Source organism: Platalea leucorodia (assembly GCF_965183815.1).
Source record: "Platalea leucorodia genome assembly, chromosome: 2".
NCBI lineage: Eukaryota > Metazoa > Chordata > Aves > Pelecaniformes > Threskiornithidae > Platalea > Platalea leucorodia.
In genome coordinates, this window is record NC_138824.1 from 43,010,926 (window position 1) to 43,034,526 (window position 23,601).

At 38.1% G+C, this 23,601-nt stretch overlaps 1 protein-coding gene across 2 annotated transcripts in view; it reads right to left on the reverse strand.

Annotated features, from left to right (window-relative positions):
* The window catches only part of KLHL1 (kelch like family member 1), a gene marked incomplete at both ends in the record, with an annotated part of 244,859 nt that overhangs the window by 159,988 nt on the left and 61,270 nt on the right, over window positions 1–23,601 (reverse strand). The window contains one exon of one of the 2 annotated variants that reach the window (XM_082337822.1): window positions 16,802–16,984. The exons of the other annotated variant lie outside the window; for it this stretch is intronic. Coding sequence (XP_082193948.1) covers window positions 16,802–16,984 — 183 coding nt within the window. The remainder of the gene's footprint in view (window positions 1–16,801; window positions 16,985–23,601) is intronic. 2 annotated transcript variants of the gene reach the window in all.

A 23,601-nucleotide genomic window follows, 5' to 3' on the forward strand; every position in this document is an offset into this window, starting at 1 on the left:
ATTTAGATAAATCAAAACCACAGCAAGTACCAGGTATGATTGCCATTATTGGGGCCTTAAGCTAAGAAATTCTTGTAAATACCATCTACAGTAATATTACGATTTTGTTAGGAGTGAATATTCACAGATGATACTGAGCTAGAAATGTGGTACAGCTATAAATAGTGTACCACATGTTTCCATAAAAGATGGTCACATTTCTGGCTTAATTTGAAAACATAATATATAAACACATTGACAAAAGACACAAGAATCACAACTGGAGAACTTGGAAACCAAGGGAAAATATTTAGCCATTTGTATATAGTTTACTATTTTGTCCAAGGAAAAAAAATAATTCTGAAGAATAACAAGTTACTGCTTATCAGCCAGTGTGGTAACTGATTGCTTTTGCTCTCTTAGCTCATCCCAATAGCAAAGTAAAATATGAAAGCTTGAACTGGCTTCATAATTTTACAGTGCTTTAAGCTACTATATTTTACCTGCCAGTAGGGCAGCTTGAGAACATATATATGATCTTTACTCTGACTCAAATGATGGGCAATGACTAATTAGGTGTAGTAGTTTTATCACTTTTTGTGTTGTGTTCAACTCTAGCAATCATGAACTTTAGAAATAAAGATCCTAATTCATAAACAGTTCACGTTGATATTCATGTAATTAATAAAAACAACAGATGGCTACAAAAAGATTAATTTAGAAATACACTTTGTTGCTACCTCCAGAGACTCCTATTTCACTATTTATTTATTTTTTTTTTCACCACTGAGGAACATTTACTTCTATGTTTGTTTATTTATTATCTCAACTGAGTATCACAAGTGTGTATTTAGTCAACCAAGATAACTGTACAATTCTGGATAACTAAAAATCTTATAATTCTTCTTCAAATACTTTTTCTGACCACTTATAAATAAGTGACTTGATTCACCGTTATTAGATGCTTGATTTAAAAAAAAAAAAAAATCACAGCAAAAAGGAAAAAACACAACAAATTAGTGATTTGCTATGAGATGCAATCTCTCACAGCTAGCAGAGATGTAATTTAGGTCTGTGACCGAGATTTCCATTTGAGAGCATTCTGCATCAGCTGTTGCTTCAGATTTATTAACTGCTATTTAAATTCAACTGTGAGTCTTCAACTTGGTTACTTGTTAAAAGCAAAGCCAAAACCCTCTGCTGCATCAAAACTAATGGACAAGTTAATGAATTTTAATACACCAGTTAATGATCAGTTGAAATATATTTAAACAGTAGTAACTAATATTTGTAATTTCTATCACTTTTGTTCAGACATTATTTATTATAAAATCTTCTTGTATATGTATTCTCAACTCAAAGATAACAAAACAGAGGGAAGACAGAAAATAAATAACAGAAGGATTATATCTCGTTCATAAACTTCTACAAAAATCTGTGATTTTTCACAATTTGCCTCATGGATTATTCTGGGGTGAGGAAATTCAAAGAAGCTATCTAACGGAATCCAGTTGCAAATGACCATTCAGTCTACAGGGCCAGACAAGACCCAGTGCAAAGTGAAAAACCCTGAAAAATATATAATACAGATGTCAGGTTCTCAACACTACTCATTTTACTTACAGGTTTCTCTCTACTGTTTTGCACCACCTGTTGAAGAAGATGCCTTAAGTGAGCAGAAAGGTTCTGTGAAGTAGCAGCTCACCTAAATGAGCAAGACAAGCATATTGGGTTTGCATGGCAAGGTTTTGGTACTAGGGGGGCTACAGAGGTGGCTTCTGTGAGAAGCTGCTAGAAGCTTCTCCCATGTGCGATACAGGCAATGCCAGCTGGCTCCAAGACAAACCCATCACTGACCAAGGCCAAGCCCATCAGCGATGGTGGTAGCACCTCTGTGATAACATATTTAAGACGGGGGGGGGGAACCCTGCGTAATTGCAGCTGGAGAGATGAGCGAGAATCTGTGAGAGTAACAACTCTGCAGACACCAAGGTCAGTGAAGAAGGAGGGGGAGGAGGTGCTCCAGGCACCACAGCAGAGATTCCCCTGCAGCCCATGGTGAAGACCATGGTGAGGCAGGCTGTCCCCCTGCAGCCCATGGAGGTTAATGGTGGAGCAGATATCCACCTGCAGCCTGTGGAGGACCCCATGCAGGAGCAGGTGGATGCCCAAAGGAGACTGTGACCCTGTGGGAAGCCCACACTGGAGCAGGCTCCTGGCAGGACCTGTGGAGAGAGGAGCCCACACAGGAGCAGGCTCCTGGAAGGACTTGTGATCCCATGGGGGACCTGTGCTGGAGCAATCTGTTCCTGAAGGACTGTACCCCATGGAAGGGACCCGCATTGGAGCAGTTCATGAAGAACGGTAGCCTGTGGGAAGGACTCATGTTGGAGAAGTTCATGGAGGACTGTCTCCTGTGGGAGGGATCCCACGCTGGAGGAGGGGAAGAGTGTGAGAAGTCCTCCCCTGAGGAGGAAGCAGCAGCAGAGACAACGTGTGATGAACTGACCGCAACCCCCATTCCCCATCTCCCTGCACTGCTGGGCGGAAGGAGGGAGAGATATCGGGAGTAAGGTTAAGCCCAGGAAGACAGGAAGGGTAGGAGGACAGTGTTTTAAGATTTAGTTTTTATTTTGTCATTACCTTACTCTGATTTGATTGGTAGTAAATTAAACTAATTTCCCCAAGGTGAGTCTGTTTTGCCCGTGACAGTAATTGGTGAATGATCTCTCGCTGCCTTATTTTGCCTCACGAGCCTTCATTATATTTTCTCTCCCCAGCTGAGGAAGGGGAGTGACAGAGAGGCTTTGGTGGGCACCTGGTGTCCAGCCAGGGTCAACCCACCACAACAAGTTTTTGAACAGAGTGATAAAGAGGATTTTTTTTATGTCCCTTATGTTAATCAATAGCTAATAGTAATAATGAATCAGCTATTTCATCAACTGAATATAACCAAAAAGTTAACTGATTTCAAGACACAAACTTTTACCTTGGGAAGTGCTTCACAGGCTGAATTGAAATGAAAGGAACTTGCTAATTACACTTAATTCTGAAAGGTGACATTTTTTGCAAATCTTAATTGTGTTCTAGTGTTGAGATAGAAATGAAAAGTGAGAAATCAAAGGGATCAATTAATTTGTAATGATCTGCTGCTTTTTGTAGCTTAGAAGGTTCCAAACAGCTCTAAAACTTGCTTTAAAGGCATGTTGACCTATTCATCAAGAAAGGTCAGGATGCCACCTTTTTTCAACTACTGATCTGGCAGTGAGAATACATAATAAACTCTTTCACCCTTGAGAATCATAGCAGCTAACTCATGGCTAAAAATGAGTTTCTGGACCCAGGAAGATTTTCTCCAGATTAAGGGACTTCTCTAACTTTACTACAACTAAATTCAGCCTAAAACATTTCTGGTTTCTTTTGTATTATGGAATATAACTGATTCCTGTTGTGACTGACTTTATCCTATGATATCAGATTTTATTTTCTTTTATTATAGAATATTTACTTGTAATTTTCACAACTGTTTTCACATACACCTTTGATACAGAATTTCCTTAACATTGTTGGTGCATTTAGTAATTAAAAGAAGCAATCAAACAAAAGAAACAAACCTTGATCACTTATATCTTTTATGCAAGCTCTAACAATATTTTACTACCGAGTAGAATTGCAGATGTTACTTGGACTGAAAACTCATAGGCATGATACAACTTTTTTCCACACATATTATGCTCGTTCATATAGGAGCTGAACATTCATTGCTTTTAAATGTGATTTGCTGTTCTGTAGAGGATATCACTTGACATTGAGTGTCTTTACTGATAGTGGTGCTCTACAGCTCTTCTCACAGCAGGCAAACATTTACTGCACATATAGAGAAGGCTTCATGGCTTCCTAAATTTTAAGGCTTGCACAACACATACTAAGGTATATCCATGCATGCACTTGAAAAATTTCAGGAAAAAAAGGAGGCAGATACTGGCTGTCACTTCCAGAATAATTTTGACAGTACAGTCAAGACTGACATCTTTTCTGAGTAAAACACAACAAAGGAGCAAGCTGTGGAACAGATCAACTGTTTTGGATTACGCCAGGTAGTGATTACCTTTCCTGATGTCCTGGTTTCAGCTGGGATAGAGTTAATTTTCATCTTGGTAGCCAGTATGGGGCTGTGTTTTGAGTTTAGGATGACAACAATGTCGATGATACACTGATGCTTTGGTTCTTGCTAAGTAGTGTTAAGCTGTTGCTAAATAGTTGCTAAGTAGTGCTCACACTGGTCAAGGACTTTTCAGCTTCCCCTGCTCTGCCGGGGGCACAAGAAGCTGGGAGGGGGCACAGCCAGGGGGAGGGCTAGCCCAGACTGGCCAAAGGGCTATTCCATACCATATGACGTCATGCTCAGTATATAAGCTGGGGGAAGAAGAAGGAAGGGGGGACATTGGGCGTGATGGCGTTTGTCTTCCCAAGTAACCGTTACGCGTGATGGAGCCCTGCTTTCCTGGGGATGGCTGAACACCTGCCTGCCGATGGGAAGTAGTGAATGAATTCCTTGTTCTGTTTTGTTTGCGTGCACGGTTTTTGCTTTGCCTATTTAACTGTTCTAATTTATTTTACTTCAATTATTAAACTGTTCTTATCTCAACCCATGAGTTTTCTCCCTTTTACCCTTCTGATTCTCTCCCCCATCCCACTGGTGGGGAGTGAGCGAGCGGCTGCGTGGTGCTTAGTTGCTGGCTGGGGTTAAACCATGACACCTGATGACTGTGGTACTCTCCCTCACCGGCTTACCAAATACAGAAAAAGCTATAACAGCCTTGGAAAAAATATAGCTAACAGTAAATTTAATGTACTAGACAGATTATTCCCTGCTCAGTACCAAAGATCCTTAGAAAAAATGATGTCCAGACACCAATAATTTTTCTTGAGACCAAATATTGCCCACCAACTTTAAATTGGCATCTCCTATTTCGGAATTCTGATCCGAAGTTAATTGGGATCACCCACTTCCATGTTGTCCATAATTCGGAATCAGATATGCCATGTCTTTCCTTTTTTTTTTTTTCACTTAGTCTTTCCCATGCACACTATTACAATTGGTTTTAATACACATGATGTAGAAAATGCTGTCATTTTCAACTCAGCTTCAGTAATACGCATTTGAGCACAAGCTCAAATCTTGCTCTGTACTCCCTAATGGACTGTGCAAAAGTAAGTAAAGAGTGTTTGCTGTAAAAGCTATTGGTATCTTGAGGAATTTTGCTTGTCAAAAACCTCCATCTTTTATCAATGGTAATTTATTAGTTTTGCAACATTCCCATTTTATTTTTCTTAATCTGTTAATTATGTTCTTTAGACTCTCTTTCACTTTACTTAAGATCAACATTAAATGTGTAATAACCATTCTCTATTGAAGAATTTGCCACTATATGTACCTTCTACTTTCACCTGTCATCTAGTCAGCATTACAAATCTAGAATTCTTTGCCATCTACCTTTCTTCCTTTGCAGTCAGGACACTGAAATGTTAATTTGGGCTTGTTACTGCTATAACTGCCTCTGTCTCCTGAATTTGTAAGTATGTAAAGAAAGCCATGAGATATATCATAAATTATTCTTGTCCATAAAATTCTAACAAGATTTTCTAATCACGTTGAGTATCTTATCTCTAGAAAGAGAACAAAAAAATTCCATTGACCGCTTATATATTGCAAGATTTTCCTTTAGTTTGTATCAACAGACATTGTTCATAGGCTGTTTACCCTCCTCTTGTGGGTTAGAGCAGCCACTTTTCATTCCATTGACTAACTTGAGGATCAGAGACATTTCCAGGAATTTCCAAAGTGACAACACAATAACAATTAGGTTAAAACAGTGTCCGTGTTCCTTTTTGCAGTCTCTCCGGTGTTCGCGTTTTGTTCATCCTCCTCTCAAAACCAAAATTGTACTCAATCTCTACAGAACAATATATTCAGGGGACGTACAATATATTCAATAGTAGGGAGGTACCACCTCCAGTTTGGAAGACCCTGAGACAAAACTCACTAGTTGGTGCTGAAGTGTTTATGCTGGCTATGTTTCAAGATGTGGAACTCAAAAACTACTTTTGGTAAAATATTGGGAACTAATGAAGCATCTGCTACTCTTTTTCTATTGCCTGTGAAGAGTATGTACAGCCAATCATTGTCTACTCTGCCCATTGTCTCTGGTTTGCTCATGAACAACTCCTTTCTTGAATCTGAGTTTTCGTCTAGTCTCAGACTTGCTTGCCAACAAACTGTCAACTACTTTGATTTTCTACATTGTCATTACTTGTTTCTTCAAAGCAGAAATCATTTACTTTTTTAGAGTCAACAGGCAAAGGAAATACGTGCTATCTTAGGGCAAGAAAGAAAACATGGTATATCTAATATACACTATCCCATTGTAAGCCATGAGAGTATTGAAGACTGAACAAAAGTTAGAAAGAAAAAATGATGAACTGTCAGTTCTAACTTTGTAGAATGACTTTAGTTGATGAAACTATGTATCTGTAGGCTCTAAGTGAATAATAGATCCCAATTAGTAGTGACAAAAAGCTCAGATTACATATCAAGTCATCTGAATGGTACACAAAAGCAACTAAGTCTCAATGGTAACATGCATTCAACTGACTTCTCAAAAACATACTTTGTGTGAATCATTCCACTGTTCATTGAAAATGAATTTTTATTTCTTTCAGAATTCAGAGCTTGGAATTTCAGATTTTTTTAAAATTTTCATATTTATGAACGTGCATATATGAGCGTATATACATATACGCACACTTTGACATTTGTATCTGTCAAATTAAAAAAAATACATTTTACAGAGAAAAAAGGAAACAAAAAATCTGCCAAAAATCACATGGCAACATTCTAAATACTGCATTTTTTCCCCAGTCTTTGTAAATGAAAGCTGTTCCTGTGCAGCTAACAAACAGGAGATAGTAATTTGGGATTCAGCATCCAGTCAGAACATTATCACAGTGCAATCATCTTGCTAATAATTCAGCAGCATCAGATTAGCTCATTAACATATTAGAAATTCACATTTATTAGGTAAAGAAGTGGTCAGTGAGTATATAACAGTTAAATTAATGAGAATTGTCTCATACTTCCCATTGTAACTGTTAATATTGACAGTCTGTCCCGTGTGCCTATCTCATTTTGGAGAAAAATGGAACAGAACTATGTGATGATAAACTTTCTTTACCCTCACCATTTGAGTAATATTTATAACTAAACTACTTGTAAAGGCAATTTCATCTAGAACAACTGCAGAATAATAATAATAATAATAATAATAATAATAATAATAATAATAATAATAATAATAAAACCCCAAACAAGAAACCAAAACAACCTCCCCAAACCCATAGACAGGCAGATGGAATTTTGAAGAGAATTGATTAAGCCTGAAATAGCAAAGTTTCCTTTTTGTCTTTACTCAGAGATAGTTTTCTTCCATTTCAATCTTTTATACAACACAGAGCTACAAGTATAAGTGATACCAGTAACCTACACTAAGTGATGTTCCCTCTTTGCCCTGAGGACCATGCCTTTTGAGTTTACATTCTCTTTTTTATTTGTTTCATCTTCTTTTAATTCTTTCACTGTATCCCAGACATTTAAGTGTAAATACAGTAAGTGGTTCCTTATCTCTTCTACAATACAAACTGAAACACAATTTTACATCTCATTACATATCTTAAGTTGCCACAATGTTTTTAGGAATGTTACACAAATCTGACACCATCGTTTCCACAAAACACACAATGTCTACCATAGCTTTAATTTCTTCCAGAGACCGCAAGTAATGCACATATCACAGCTGCCAGATTTGATAACAAAGTCCATTGTCCAAAACACTTTGCCAGTGTCTGTTCTTGTTCTTGTGTCAGTTTTGAAGATACGTGCTATTGCAGCCAGTACTTTGAACTCTATGCTATTTTGAACCAGTAGAAAGATGAAAAAAAAGAGAAGACAAAAAGAATCGGAAAAAAAGTAAAACCTGTGAGCTGAGATAAAGACAGTTTAATAGGACAGCAGAGGAAGAGAAAATAATAATAATAATAATAATAATAATAATAATAATAATAGAATATACAAAACAAGTGATGCACAATGCAATTGCTCACCACCCACTGACCAATGCCCAGCCCCTCCCTGAGCAGCAATCTCTGCCCCCGGGCCAACTCTGCCCAGTTTATATACTGAGCATGATGTCATATGGTATGGAACAGCCCTTTGGCCAGTTTGGGTCAGCTGTCCTGGCTGTGCTCCCTCCCAGCTTCTTGTGCACCTGGCAGAGCATGGGAAGCTGAAAAGTCCTTGACTAGTATAAACATACTTAGCGACAACTAAAACATTAGTGTGTTATCAACATTATTCTCATCCTAAATCCAGAACACAGCACTGTACCAGCTCTTAGGAAGAAAAATAACTCTATCCCAGCCAAAACCAGGACACTGCTAAAGTAGCTAAATTTTTTTAAGGTCTATTTGTCATCCTTTTCTTTTATTCTAGAACTCCTTTGTACAAAATGACACAATAGAGCATCATTATTAATTTATCTTCATAACTCATTCTTCACAGAGCTCAGTTTGGTCAAATCCTTGTGTGTCATCTTCACCCCTTTTTTGATGGTGGGCTGTCAGGTCTTGCTGACCCAAGTTATTCCTGTATGGTCTCCTTTGTCATTCTGTCATCTACCTGATTTTGTTTGTTTGCTTGTTTTATTTTTATATTCTATTTCTTTTAGGCTCCCCTCCTTTAAAAAAAAAAAAAAATCAATTTGAAAGGGGAATCAATCCCCTAAATATAGATGTCAAGCGCCAGTTTCAGAGATTTCGGAGTATCTGATTCATCAGTATAGGCCTGGCACAGACCTATGAAAACCTTGCACTGTTCTGGACCACACAATGAAACCTGGCAGGGTACTCCAAGGCATCTCAGGAGAGACTAGGCAGCTGAACATTGCTTTTTACTGTCTTCCTAAGACATCCTGTGCTTGTTTCTTTCACTCTTTAAAGTCCATGTCAGTTACTGCAGCTACTTTCACTCCATAAAGGAATAGCATTAGTACTCTGGTTTAATAGAATATCTCAAGTTGGAAGGGACCCGTAAGGAATATCGAGTCCAATTCCCTGCTCCTCGCAGGACTACTTAAAACTAAATCATATGATTAAGAGCATCGTTAAGATGCTCCTTGAACTCTGACAGGCTTGGTGCTGTGACCACTTCCCTGCGGAGCCTGTTGCAGTGACTGACACCCTCTCAGCGATGAACCTTTTCCTCATGTCCAATCTGAACTTTCCCTGGAACAGCTTCATTCCATTTCCTTGTGTCCTTTTGCTGGTCACCAGAGAGAGAGATCAGCACCTCCCTCTCCACTGCCCCCCTGGACACACTCTAATAGTTTGGTGTCCTTCTTATATTGAGGTCCCCAAAACTGCACCCAGTACTTGAGGTGGGGCCACACCAGTGCAGTGTAGAGTGGGACAATCAACTCCCTTGACAAGCTCGCTATGCTGTGCTTGATGCACCCCAGGACACGGTTGGCCCTTTTGGCTGCCAGGGCACACTGTTGACTCGTATTCAACTTGCCATGAACCCAAAATCCCAGATCTCTTTCTGTGGGGCTGGTCTCCAGCCTCCTGTCCCCCAGTTTGTATGTATAACCAGGGTTATCCTGTCCCAGGTGCAGGATCTGGCATCTGCTCTTCTTAACTTTCATACGGTTAGAGATTGCTCAGCTCTCTAGTCTATCCAGATCTCTCTGTAAGGCCTCTCTACCCTCGAGGGAGGCAGCTCCTCCTAATTTAGTATAATCAGCAAACAATGTACATTTGATTCCTGCGTCCAGATTATTTATAAAATCATTAAAGAGCACTGGCCCTAAAATTGAGCCCTGGGGAACCCCACTGGTGACTGTCCACCAGCCTGATATAACTCCATTTACTTTAACTCTTTGAGCATATTTAAGAAAGGGTAAGAACAACAGCTGAAAGAGAGGAATGAGAAAATGTGAGCGCCCTGCAGACACCAAAGTGAGAGAAGAAGGAGGGGAAGGAGGTGCTCCAGGCACAGTGGAGCAGAGATTCAGTCCATGCTGAAGCAGGTTGCCCCCCTGCAGCCCTTGGAAGACCACGCTGGAGCAGATATCCACCCTGCAGCCTGTGGAGGCTCCCATGCTGCAGCAGGTGGATATGCCCTGAAGGAAGTTGCAGCCCATGAAGAGACAATGTTGAAGAAGGCTCCTGACAGGAGCTGCGGCCCATGGAGAGGAACACATGCAGGAGCAGGTTTTCTGGCAGGACCTGTGGCCCACTGGGGACCCGTGCCGGAGCAGTCCGTTCCTGATGCAAAGGACTCACACTGGTGCAGTTCATGAAGAACTACCGCCCATGGGAAAGACCCATGCTGGAGAAGTTAGTGAAGGACAGTCTCCTGTGGGAGGGACCCCATGCTGGAGGAGGGGAAGAGTGTGAGGAAGAAGGAGCAGCAGAGCCAATGCAAGATGAACTGACCACAACTCCCATTTCCTGTCCCCCTGTGCCACTGCGGGGGAGGATGTAGAGCAGTTAGGAGTGAAGCTGAGCCTGAAAAGAAGGGAGAGGTGGGGCGAAGGTGTTTTTAGATTTGTTTTTATTTCTAACTATCCTACTCTGTTATTAACTGACTTTACATTAAATTAATTTCCCCCAAGTCAAGTCTGTTTTGCCCATGATGGTAATTGGTGAGTGATCTCCCTGTCCTTATCTTGACCCATGAACTTTTCCATATTATTTTCTCCCCTTGTCCTGCTGAGGAGGGGAAGTGACAGAGCAGCTTGGTGGGCACCTGGCAATCAGCCAAAGTCAACACACCACAATCAGACACAGGTGTTTAGGTAACTTAAGCTATAGATCTCCATTGATTACAAAGAGATTAGACACGTGGCCATATCAAACCCAAAACTCAACTGGATAACCAACTTCAAATTCTCAGAAACAATCTTCAAAACTCAAGGCCCATTTCTGCATGTGCATCTGTAACTGGTACATACTCATTTGTGTGAACTTAAGATCTTTTATGTCTAAAAAAGGTACAAATAAAACCAGAAGAGTTCCTTGGGGAGATCACAGAAATTCCTTTGAAAATATTAATCCCATTCTCAGTATCAGGAAATATTTTTTATCTACTACTCCATGAAAAAAAATGTTGTCAATCAAGGTTACTATTAAAAGCTTATCTTGCCTTGCTGCTTTCCCTCTGGCAGCAAGAATTTTTTTTCTTGTTGTTATTCTGTCCCAACCATATTACTTGAATAATTTGTTTTTAAACTCATGGACAGTAGGTTGTGTTAAACACTACAGTTTATATGCAATGTTTGATTTGGGAAGTTCCTCAGACCCTAATTACAGATATCTGGGAGTGAACACAGGGCAGCTGTACTGCTTATACTGTGTGCTTTCCACAAGCATCTGTTACTGACTAATGCAAGAAAACAAGCTGAGTCTTAGGACTGTATACTGTGCATTCTGCTTCTTTCACCCTCTGCCTGTAAACTGTCTTTCCTTCTCTGCCTGGTTCTTTATCCTTTCATCTCTCCTTTCAGCTTAACTTTCTCCATTCATTTTTTTAAATTTTATTAATACTGTTTTTTTTCTTAAATGTCACCTTTCTATAGTAGCACTCAAAATACACTGAAAAAGTTGGCCCCTCTCCTTAGAGAAGTAAAAAAGGGGAACATAAATTAGTTTGTTGAAAGAGTTCCATTAAATTTATCAGGATGTGCGGTGGGTTGACCCTGGCTTGACACCAGGTGCCCACCAAGCCACTCTATCACTCCCCCTCCTCAGCTGGACAGGGGAGAGGAAAAAAACCCAAAAGGCTCGTGGATCGAGATAAGGACAGGGAGAGATCATTCCCCAATTATCGCCACAGGCAAAACAGACTTGACTTGGGGAAATTAATTTAAATTACTGCCAATCAAAGCAGAGCAGGATAACAAGAAATAAGACAAAATCTTAAAACACCTTCCCCTCACCCCTCCCTTCTTCCTGGGCTTAACTTCACTCTCAATTTTTTCTACCTCCTCCCCCTGAATGGCGCAGGAGTACGGGAATGGGGGTTGTGGTCAGTTCATCACATATTGCCTCAGCTGCTTCTTCCTCCTCACACTCTTCTCCTGCTCCAGCGTCGGGTCCCTCCCATGGGAGACAGTCCTCCATGAACTTCTCCAATGTGAGTCCTTCCCATGGGCTACTGTTCTTCATGAACTGCTCCAGTGCGGGTCCCTTCCATGGGGTGCAGTCCTTCAGGAACAGACTGCTCCAGCGTGGGTCCCCCACAGGGTCACAAGTCCTGCCAGGAGCCTGCTCCAGTGTGGGCTTCTCACAGGGTCACAGCCTCCTTCAGGCATCCACCTGCTCCGGTGTGGGGTCCTCCATGGGCTGCAGGTGGATATCTGCTCCACCCTTAACCTCCATGAGCTGCAGGGGGACAGCCTGCCTCACCATGGTCTTCACCATGTGCTGCAGGGGAATCTGCTGTGGTGCCTGGAGCACCTCCTCCCCCTCCTTCTTCACTGACCTTGGTGCCTGCAGAGTTGTTCCTCTCACAGATTGTCACTCCTCCCTTCTGGCTGCTGTTGTGCAGCAGTTTTTTTCCCCCCTTTTTAAATATGTTATCACAGAGGTGCTACCATCATTGCTGATTGTTTCAGCCTTGGCTAGCAGCAGGCTGGCTGCTGCCAGTCTTGGAGCTGGCTGGCACTGGCTCTATTGTGTCCTGGTTTCAGCTGGGATAGAGTTAAGCACTTAGGTGCTAAGTGGCGCTCACACTGGTCAAGGACTTTTCAGCTTCCCCTGCTCTGCCGGGGGCACAAGAAGCTGGGAGGGGGCACAGCCAGGACAGCTGACCCAGACTGGCCCAAAGGCTATTCCATACCATATGACGTCATGCTCAGTATATAAGCTGGGGGAAGAAAATGGAAGGGGGGAACATTGGGTATGATGGCATTTGTCTTCCCAAGTAACCATTATGCGTGATGGAGCCCTGCTTTCTTGGGGATGGCTGAACACCTGCCTGCCGATGGGAAGTAGTGAATGAATTCCTTGTTTTGTTTTGTTTGCGTGCACGGTTTTTGCTTTGCCTATTTAACTGTTCTAATTTATTTTACTTCAATTATTAAACTGTTCTTATCTCAACCCATGAGTTTTCTCCCTTTTACCCTTCTGATTCTCTCCCCCATCCCACTGGTGGGGAGTGAGCGAGCGGCTGCGTGGTGCTTAGTTGCTGGCTGGGGTTAAACCACAACATATTGGACACAGTGGAAGATTCTAGCAGCTTCTCACAGAAGCCACACCTGTAGCCCCACTGCTACCAAAACCTTGCCACGCAAAGCCAATATAGGATGATAGCAAATAAAAGCTGTACTACTTTAGAGCTGAGCATCCTAAAAACGCTTCAGTTGAATTTGTTTCAGTATTTATGATGAAAAATTTAAGAATGTGTTGAAAAAAGTTTTCTCTTTTCATCCAAATGCTTGTAGAAAGATTTGAGTAGCCATACTAAAGAATTTATTTGTTTTATATGTAAGTAGTAATTTTCTACTCATTCTGTGCTACCCTTTCCATCATGGTAAGAATCCCCCCTGACCATTATCTTGAGTGTTAGAAAGAACACAAATGCCTATGTTTCTTTGATATTAAGTGAAAACAGCAAATAAAGAACTCAGGTTTCTCATTATAAACTCAACTATACTTGACAATATTAAAACAACAACAACAAAAGTAGATTTCTTAGTTTCTTTTCATTCACAATCTTGGGTTCTCACCAAAGGCAATGAAAGTAAGAATTGCAAGTTGAGGATGTAACTCTCCTCCTATATTTTTTGCATTTTCTGTTTGTATTAAATTTTCTGGTTTATTGTAATTATGTAATTATATGGGAGCTTATATATTATTATAATTATGTAATTATATGGGAGCTTTTTGTATTTATTGAACGGGGACAGGTAAATTCTATGCTTACATCACTTTTTTTTTTTTTTTTTTTTTTTTTTTTTTACCTCCAACACTGAGTTCCTGTATGGCTTTGTGCACATTCCTAGAATCATAGAATGTCCTGAGTTGGAAGGGACCCACAAGAATCATCAAGTCCAACTCCTGTCCCTGCATAGGACAACCCCAAAATTCACACCATGTGTCTGAGGGCGTTGTCCAAATGCTTCTTGAATGTTGTCAGGCTTGGCACCGTGACTACCTCCCGGGGAGCCTGTTCCAGTGCTCCACCACCCTCTGGGTGAAGAACCTTTTCCTAATGTCCAACCTAAACCTCCCCTGGCATATCTTCCTGCCGTTCCCTCGGGTCCTATCATTGGTCATCAGGGAGAAGAGATCAGCACCTGCCCCTCCTCTTCCCCTTGTGAGGAAGCTGTAGACCACGATGAGGTCTCCCCTCAGTCTCCTCTTCTCCAGGCTGAACAGACCAAGTGACTTCAGCCACTCCTCGTACGGCTTCCCCTTTAAACCCTTTATGAAGTAGAAAATCAAATGTAAAGTTGTCTGAAGGTTTATTAGAAAATCTAAATAAGATATTGGCTATTATTTCATGGTCAGTCTTCTTATTAAGGTATTTTTCCGGCTCCAGAAGGATTTAGATATACTGTAGAATTGAAATGACAAATGTGAAATTAAATTTACTACTGAAAAGTGCTCATACAAACATGAACAGCTGTCTTAAAAATAGTGGGGAAAATGAACTAAACTAATAAAAAAACTTTACAGTTTCCTCTGTCTCCTTCTCTACAAACTATGCAGTTTACCAAAATAGTCAAAATAGGCAAAAAATATACTTGTAAAAAATGTATATTTTATATGATCCACATTAAACAGGGCAAATAATACCAATTGTGGAAAATTTCTATGTATCTAATAAGTATTTTTTCTGTCAGTTTAAGAATGTAGATTCAGGCATTGAATTTTTTTTTTTACCTCATCTATGTTGAAAAATGTAAAAACCAAAAATAGGCCAAGTAACTGTCAAGAAGGAACAACAAAATTTTCATTATTTCTGAAAAAATCTTTTTATTTGATTTCAGTAATGTATAAGGATGTAAAATTGGACAAAAATTAGAAGGTCTTAGGTTATTATCCATCAAGTTTTCTTTTTGACGGGAGGCACCTTAAGGCAAATCTTGCAGCCCTGGAACACTGTAAATGCAGATGGACAGAAGGTCTGAAGTTTAATATTATTCCCTCTGTTCTTGATATACCCATAAAGGAAAGATCTTGGCAATTTAGATAAAAATGGCATCAGATCACAACTACCAGGGGTGAATAAAGTGCCAGATGCATAATACATTTAGCAGTGGCAAAAAGCCTGGAACACAGGAATTGTGTCAGTTGCCAAGTCAGTGAGTAGAAATGACTGGGGACTTAGCTGGCATCTGGGAACCTGAGTATATGAAGGCAAGGGAGGAACAGTAAAAATGGAGCTTGTAGAAGATAGGAGAGTAGAAACAAAGTCTTAAGAATCAAAAATGCTGAAAGAAGAGGAGAAAGATTTCTACGTTTATTACAGCTACTAATCTGAAACCAAGTGGACTCTGTTTCACATGTGCTGCAAACTACCTAGATCAATCTAACTGTTACTGCTTGTTACGTGGAGTTATTTTCTCATTTATGCGATTATTGGGGCAATTTGAATATTTTAATAAAGTTTTCTGTTTGGTTTTAATTTTTAGTATTTGAACAATAGCTTTGGCTTTGCAGTTTTGCATATTGCACCTTATTTAATTATTATTATAGAAGTTGGAATGTAGAATATCCAACTTTTCTGTAGAACAGAAAACTAGTCTCTGGGTCCATCTTCACTTAGGGCAGACGGAACTTTTTAAGGTCCAAGTTGCCAAGATGACCTTATAGTATTCCTCTACACCAGAAACTTAATTTATGAGTTCAGAAATACATTGGCTGTTTTTCAGTTTTCCTGAAGGTCCTTAGCACCTCAGCAGAGAAACCAGGGCACAAGCAGGGAATAGGTCATCCTTTGTTTGCAGCCCTATATAGAGTTCAAATGCAAAACCACCTGCTAATCTGGAAACTCAAAAGTATTCTCTGTATTTTAATCTAAACTCCAGGACTGGATTTTTATTTGCATGTACTCAACCAAAGGCTATAACTAAGACCAAAATCACAATGAAGAATTACTATTTTAAGCTCTAAATATAATCCAAAACCAAGCATAGTTTCATATATACTGGCTGCTTTAATACCAGATAATCTTATAGAATTTTAAAAATTATAATGTAATTATAATTTTTATAGTCATAATTATCATTTAAAGTAATTAAGATATTTTTCAGTTCATTCAATGGAACAGTTTATGGGAAATCAGTGTTCAGTATTATTCTACTATAAGTGTCTGAGAGACTCTGTATGACAGACTTAGAAAAGTATCATGATCTTAAGCTAAAAATGATGCTGTGTTCAGTGTAGCTGTACAGCATCTCATTTCAGAAATTTCCATTTTCCTCACATATGAACAGCATCACAGCAGGGAGAAGTGTTTGGCACACTCACAATAAAAAGTTTACTGGTTGAGTGCTACTTGAACTTTTGAAATCAGTACGAAAAAACCCACCTTTAAAGGCCCAACCTTCAAATACCACCTTTTGCAGCCACTTATATTTGTGGTGTTTAATGCAAGAGGGAAGCAGGCATAAGGGGCCCCAGAAAACACTGTTCTAAGAAATAAGCTCACCCAAAACATTTACTTTTGTAGTTTCAATATCTTATGCTTATGTCCTACCTATGTGCAGGTATCTTGCGATTCCCAGCAATCAGGATAACGTCACAGAGCTGCTGTTGTTTCAGGTAGCTCTCCATCTTTCTGAAGGTTTGCTCCGCGTGGTGAACAGCCTGGTAGAATTCCTCAGAGCTACATGAATCCATGTCGCAGTGGGGTGGCAAGGAGTGGCTGGCTGCTGACAGTCTGTAAACCACAAGAGAAACTCTGCATTGGTAAGATGTGACCAGTTGTCTAGAGTTCATCACAGGCTTCTAGAATCTAAGTAATCAAGGCATCCTTCCCAGTTCTCATCACTAGAAGTACAAGATGGAAAAATCTTACTGCATTGGGAGGGACAACTAAAGTTGTAAGTCTTTTAACACTGAAATAATTTTTTTTAGCACAGAGATGAAAGTAATCCATTTCTTTCTTCTTTGATAAAATTATTAAGAACATAAATATGAACAAATAGAAATTCACTATATTCATGTTAAGGTTAATAGTATAGCTATGTCTTCATTATTAAACTATGATTGGGCTCTTTAATTTTTTTAGCATTTTGGAGTAAAATTATTTTATAGAATTAAACAAACTATTTATTTTTCTTAAATATTAATATGAACATACAAAATAAAGAAGTAATAGAAAAAGCAATCCTATCTTTCCACTGATTCTAAGAGTGCCTACTCTAGTTCACTTCTTCAAATTGACATTCATTTTACACCACCTGGGAAAAAAAAATAAAACTCTCATTGACTTAATTTGTGACAAATTGGGAATATTTCCACAATGATAAATTGCATACCTACTTTTTAACCCAAACACTCATTAATACAAAATGAATTTAGCCTACAAAGATAACAATGTTTACAGTTCAAAAAATCAGAAAAAAAAAAATAGAAACAAGAGAGAAATACAAATATTTTTTCAATATATATAGCCATATATTCTTAGTTCAGATTTATTCAGTTCAGTATTTCCAGTTCAGACCTTTACTGAAAATAAGAAAATGTGTCAGCAAGTACTAGTCTTTGAGGAAAATAATGCTAGTCCTTCCAAATAATTCACAACATAGACGATACCCTCTTCTTTTACAAATATGTAATGAGATTGTTTCAAATTAAAGCCATAAGTTTCTATATATCTTGTGGTGCTGAAAATGAAGAATTTCATAGATGAAGCTGACTATGTTTTTACTTCAACTAGATATATACAAAACAGCTTACATAACGAATAGAAGAGCATTGGAGGACATATTTTAGTCCAGCATATCAAATGATATTATCAATTAATTCAAACCAATCTAATTTTATACATATTCTATTGAAAGATAAATATTAAGGAGCACATAAGTAATTTTGATAATTTACAGTAATAATGTAACAGTTTCATTATATAAGGTTTGAATTCAGTAGGTACTATATTCTAAGAATGATATTAATAGACCTATAAGATAACACAATCTGCACTCCTGGTGCTGGAAAAAAATGAAAAGTGCACAAAGATAATAATAAAAAATAATCAGCTATTAAAATTAAACACTGTTACCTTAAAAAAAGAAACTTTAGTATTTTTATTAACTCTTGGTAGACTATAATATAGTTCAGAAAAATAGTATTTCCATTTGACATATACTAGTGATTTACTTTTTAATTAGTTTTTGTCCAAAAGTGTTCCACATACTCTCCTACAGTCTTTGTACGAAGGCCCACAGGGGAAAAGAGGAAAGGCTGGTCCACCTTTCTGTCTGTAACTGCTAGGCTTCACATCATTCATTTAAAGTAGCTGGAATAATTGAAGGTGGCCTGCAGATAATTTTACGAAATTGAGAATCAACTCGTTTACCTTTGTATCTCACCCCACCATCTATTCTGTGCCATGTACGGGTACTAACTTATTAGAATGAGTTACCTTTTAAAATTATTACCCACAGTAACTTCACTTGCATAGCATTAAATTGGATCCCAAGAAATCATCAGCCGGTTTAAATTAATCAATATTGCCATTAATCAATATTGCCACTTTATATATAAAGTGACGTTACAATATGTGTGAGCCTGTCTATAGGAAACTGAACTGGCAAAACTTTATTAACCATAATTCCTCAACAGTAACAGTTATGAATTGGTGATTTAGAAAGGAACATTTCCTTAATTTTCTTACAGTCAATCTTGTTATTCAGTCAAGTAGTGTATGTTAGATACCTCTTGCAAACTCCTCCTAAAGGATAAAAGAACCATATTCATTCTGTGAGTGACATAATCTGCTTGTGTGTTCCTATTCAACCTGGACTGCCAACCTTGTTGATCAGAAATTTAAGTTTATTTTCGTATCTTTGGATGATCAACAAATACTTTCATATAAAACTGTAGTGATGGAGCTAAGCTCATTAGTATGGGTAGTGAGTTGACATTTCATCTTTTATCTTTCTTTTTTTTTTCTCTCAGTTTGATTGTAGCACTACACAGACTTCTTCAGTTTTATTGCTGAAGAATTAGAATGACAAGTAATTTGCAAGAAATGAATCAGTGCCTAATAAACGAGGTTGCTGAGGTTAAACAGACACATTTCTCCTCTGCCTCCAGGGAATTCGGAAGTCACAACAACAGCCATTCTGAGAAACGAAAATAACAGGAATCAGCAGGTCTGAATGGGTTCATATTGTTTGTTAATTCAGAATTTCGGTCTAAGTCAGTTTACATTTGAACAGATAAGGTACTAATCCTGCCTCTTCTTGGCTATTCAAAACATGCTGCACTTTTCAGGTCAGAAAGAGAGAAGTACCCTGACTGAATTCATGCTAGTCCTATAAAGTTAGATTGGGCCGAAATGAGTTTAGTCTATTTTGGTCTTGAATGACTAGACAGTGTTTGCCACAAATTTTGCCCTCTTTCCTCCTTGCCATTTATAAGCAACACTTTCCACCCTCAAACTCATCAGTATATCTGTCACTTAGCAAATCATTAAATGACTACTCAAACGCAAGCCCTGAAGGCCCAGCACATTTTAAATTATTATCCTGAAAACTGGCAAGTAACAAGCTTAGTAGAAGACAGTAAGTTAATCTTTTATTTATTTTCTAAGGAAGTCTAGATAAAAAGTCTGCTACTTATCCTATTCAGGAGCTACCTCGTTTTCATTACAAATGCTCTGTCTGCATAATTGAGGCTTTAAATTCAGTCAGAAGCTTGTTAAAATAGGAATTAGATAAAAGAGCTTCAGCCAGTAAATACTAGTTATTTTCTGCTAGTTCATGAAAGGCATGTATAGGTACTTATGACCAATTAGCAAAATGAAAAACCACTTTCTGCTTACATATATTACTTTTCTTTAGGTGCAGGCAATCTGAAGCACATATGCAGTGAGATGCTTGCTGAGTACATTCTGCAGGAACTCCAGCACAAATTCACCTGAAGATTCCCTGAGTCTTTCGAAATCCTTTTTAGCACTTGTGTACCTCAAAATCCTGTAATCAGTGAACAGGACAGACTCCAGATGGGCTTTTTCCATAATCTTTCTCAGTTGGCAAGTGCAAAACCTGAACTTACTGTGTGAATTAAAAACATTCAGACTATGAATTTAAAACATGTTCAGACTAGAACATTTTTTATCTTTAAATGGCTTAGTTAATAGTACAGAAATAAGGAAACCAAACATTTCACAAGATTATGATGATACTGAAGGGGGATACCACAGGATGACAAAACTAAAAGGCTCACAAAAACTATCAACGTCGCAAATAACCAATAATCTCAAATGTTTCTTTATGAAATGGCAAACCAGAGTGCATAGAGCATAAAAAAAAAAGGAAAAAATTCCACCCCAGAAACTTTGTACAGACTAATTTTCAGTGTTAAGAACATCATGCTGTCCTCAAAAGAGAAATGTTTTAAGAAGATCCCAAAAGTGTTGATGAGAAAATTCAGCCTTTGAGCCTTTATAGATCTTAAAACAGTGTAAATAGAAATAAAAGCTTAACTCTGAGGATCTACAACATCTGACTCCACAGTGCTTCTCTTTTCCTCGAAAAAGCACTTTGATTTGAACAAGGGTGCTATCCTCTAATCACCTTTTACCTGCTCCTAACTTCTTTGAAAAAACAGGTAAAACAGCAGTAAAATCCCAGTAAAGTTGGGTGTATGGATTCTTCCCTCAATTTAACAATCCTTTACGCAAGTACTTAAGGTAGCCCACTGTAAGTAAGAAGGAGAACTGTAAGGAAGAAGTCACTCTGACCAAAGGTCTCCTAGGCACACCTTTAAGACCTTTGGCCTTTTTGTCCAAGATTCGATTTCAAGTATGTATTGGGTTTGTGTGGTAAGACAAACACAGATTAACCTCAGAAGATATTTTGGGTAGACCAGTTAGTACCCTACAATTATGCAGGTATCTAATCTGTCATCTCCTGTACCTTGGACAGTTGTTCACTCCTATAAACAGTATGACCATACTACTCACACTTGATTTTTGCTCACTGACTTTACACATAAATAAGCTTTAACATGAAGAACAGAGAAATGAAAATCCTTAGCTTACAGTAATGCTGTCAGGAGTTAAAGAGAAAATGCTAGGAAAAAAGGGACCTCACATAGAGGTTTAGCTATCTGTATCTTTCTTCTCAGGAAATGGGAAAATAACTAGTAAAACTGTCAGGTTTGAAAACAGCAATAGCAAACATCACTAGTTAAACCATATCCTGAGTAAGTTTCAAAAGGAAAAAAAAAAGTACTTTGAAATAAGAAGTGAGAGAATTCATATGACTGGAAACTATACTGCATTTCTCTGAGTAAATAGAGGCTTAGATTTAGAAATGGTTTCCCTTCTGGAAATGATAGACATAGAGGTGCAGAAAACAGCAGAATTGTATCACTGTATAAAGCAAAGTACATCATAAATAGATAATTTACATGCTCAATTGGAATATATTTCTCATACCTTCTACTGAAGCCCCAGCCTCAAATAAAGAACTCTTTAATCAGAAAATATCATATAACTTCATTGTTACTGGAATAGCAAATCCTGCTGTATTTTTTTTTTTTTTTCACTTTTCATTTATGCAGAATTGATCATGCAAACTTATCCAAAACCAGTTCAACGTAATTTAGTGTATACTACTGGGTACATATCTAAAGTACGTAGTCAAGAAACAAAATATGTCCAGTTCTTCAATAAAAAAATATTGTTTTGCTATTTATAACTTGCAAAAACTTATAAGAAATATTCCATATGTAAGAGTGAAAAAAGTCTTTGCACAATTTGTTCTCTAAAAATTGCTCACAGAATGCTTAAAAATCAATAACCTGTGGAATTGCACTTACCAGATTAAGATGGACTGTCAAAAGTCATGGCTCTCATTAGTGATCACTTGCAAAAATACAAGATAGAGAGTTTTATAAAGACTTTAAACCATTTTCTTACAGCAACAGCAGGGCTGAAGTTCTGTTTGTGATCAAAAGGTATGCTTTTCACTGTGCTACCAGCAATTATATCTGCAACTAAAGGCTCTACCTAGAGTTTCAGCAGGTTGTTATAAATTTCTTTTATAAAAGACAAAGTTAGGTAGAAGTGCCAGATAAAAAAGTAATCTGAGTATCAAATAGGACTTTTTAGTTACATCAGTTCAACTCAGAGATGCATTATTGCTGTCTCAGAGATTCCTTTCCTATGTAAAAAAAATAAATATTTTTAAATGGAGTCCAGTGCAGATTATCAACATGTTGTTCTCGTTCTATAGATAAATCTGCATAATGTATAATTTACAATGGTGTTTCCTTCTAAAGGTAATTTGGGGATCAAACTACTTGTAATGTAACTTATTCTTTGGACACCATAAGGCAAAATTCAGTCATTAGGACATCTGTGTGCCTAGCAAAAATATGCATGAATCCACTGTTGTTCTGTGTATCTGTGTATCTTAAGAATGTTACCAGCCTCAATAAACAAAATATTAGTACCAGTTTATCATATGACATCAGACAAATTGAGTAGCCCTTCAGAAACAGGACAATAAGAAGGGACTGCTATGCTATACTAAACTGCTTCTATAGAGAAGAAATATTTTTCTTGTTTAATAGCTGATAGAAAAAAAAAAAGTAAAACTAGGGTTAGAGGAGGAAGAGTTTGTTCACATCATGATTTTTCCAGATTACTAATAAAACATACAAAGCAAGACTTTTGTTTTTGTTCAGGTCAAAATAGTCTCAGTTTGAATTTTTCTTACCTATTACCCTTTACCAGTTCATTATCTAACCAAAGCTACAAGCATAGACCTCTCTATTGTCAGCAGTGAGAAACCAACATGCATAAAGATTCCACAGCTGCCTGAAATACATGGGGTTTAGTTATTCAGTCCTTTTTTAAATTTATTGGGTTTGCTTTTTTTGTAAAACTAAAATGTTAAAGAAAACAAATTCAATTAATGAACAATTACTGAAAAATCTCATGATTTTGCAAGAAACTACTTACTGAATTCAGATAAATTAATGACAAATGCTTTATCTTCCCTTCAGTCTTCCCCCATTTTTCCAGAATTTATTGCTGTTATTAATGACATGAGTTTGTCCTATGTCCCATGCCCTTAGAACCACTTAAACTGTTGGGGAGTGTGTTAGTTTGTTTTTTAAGTATTCTGTTCCATTGATCCTTTATCTCTTCTCACTTTCTCACAATTTATCCTCTACAGTCTTCTAAACAATTACTTCAAACTTTTCCTATTTCTTCTCTTCTTTCTCCACAGTCATTTATGTCCAGTCTTAAAGATTACCTAAGTTTTTGCTTACTCCTCACTAGTACTTCCAGTACCTGACTGCTAATATTGTGCC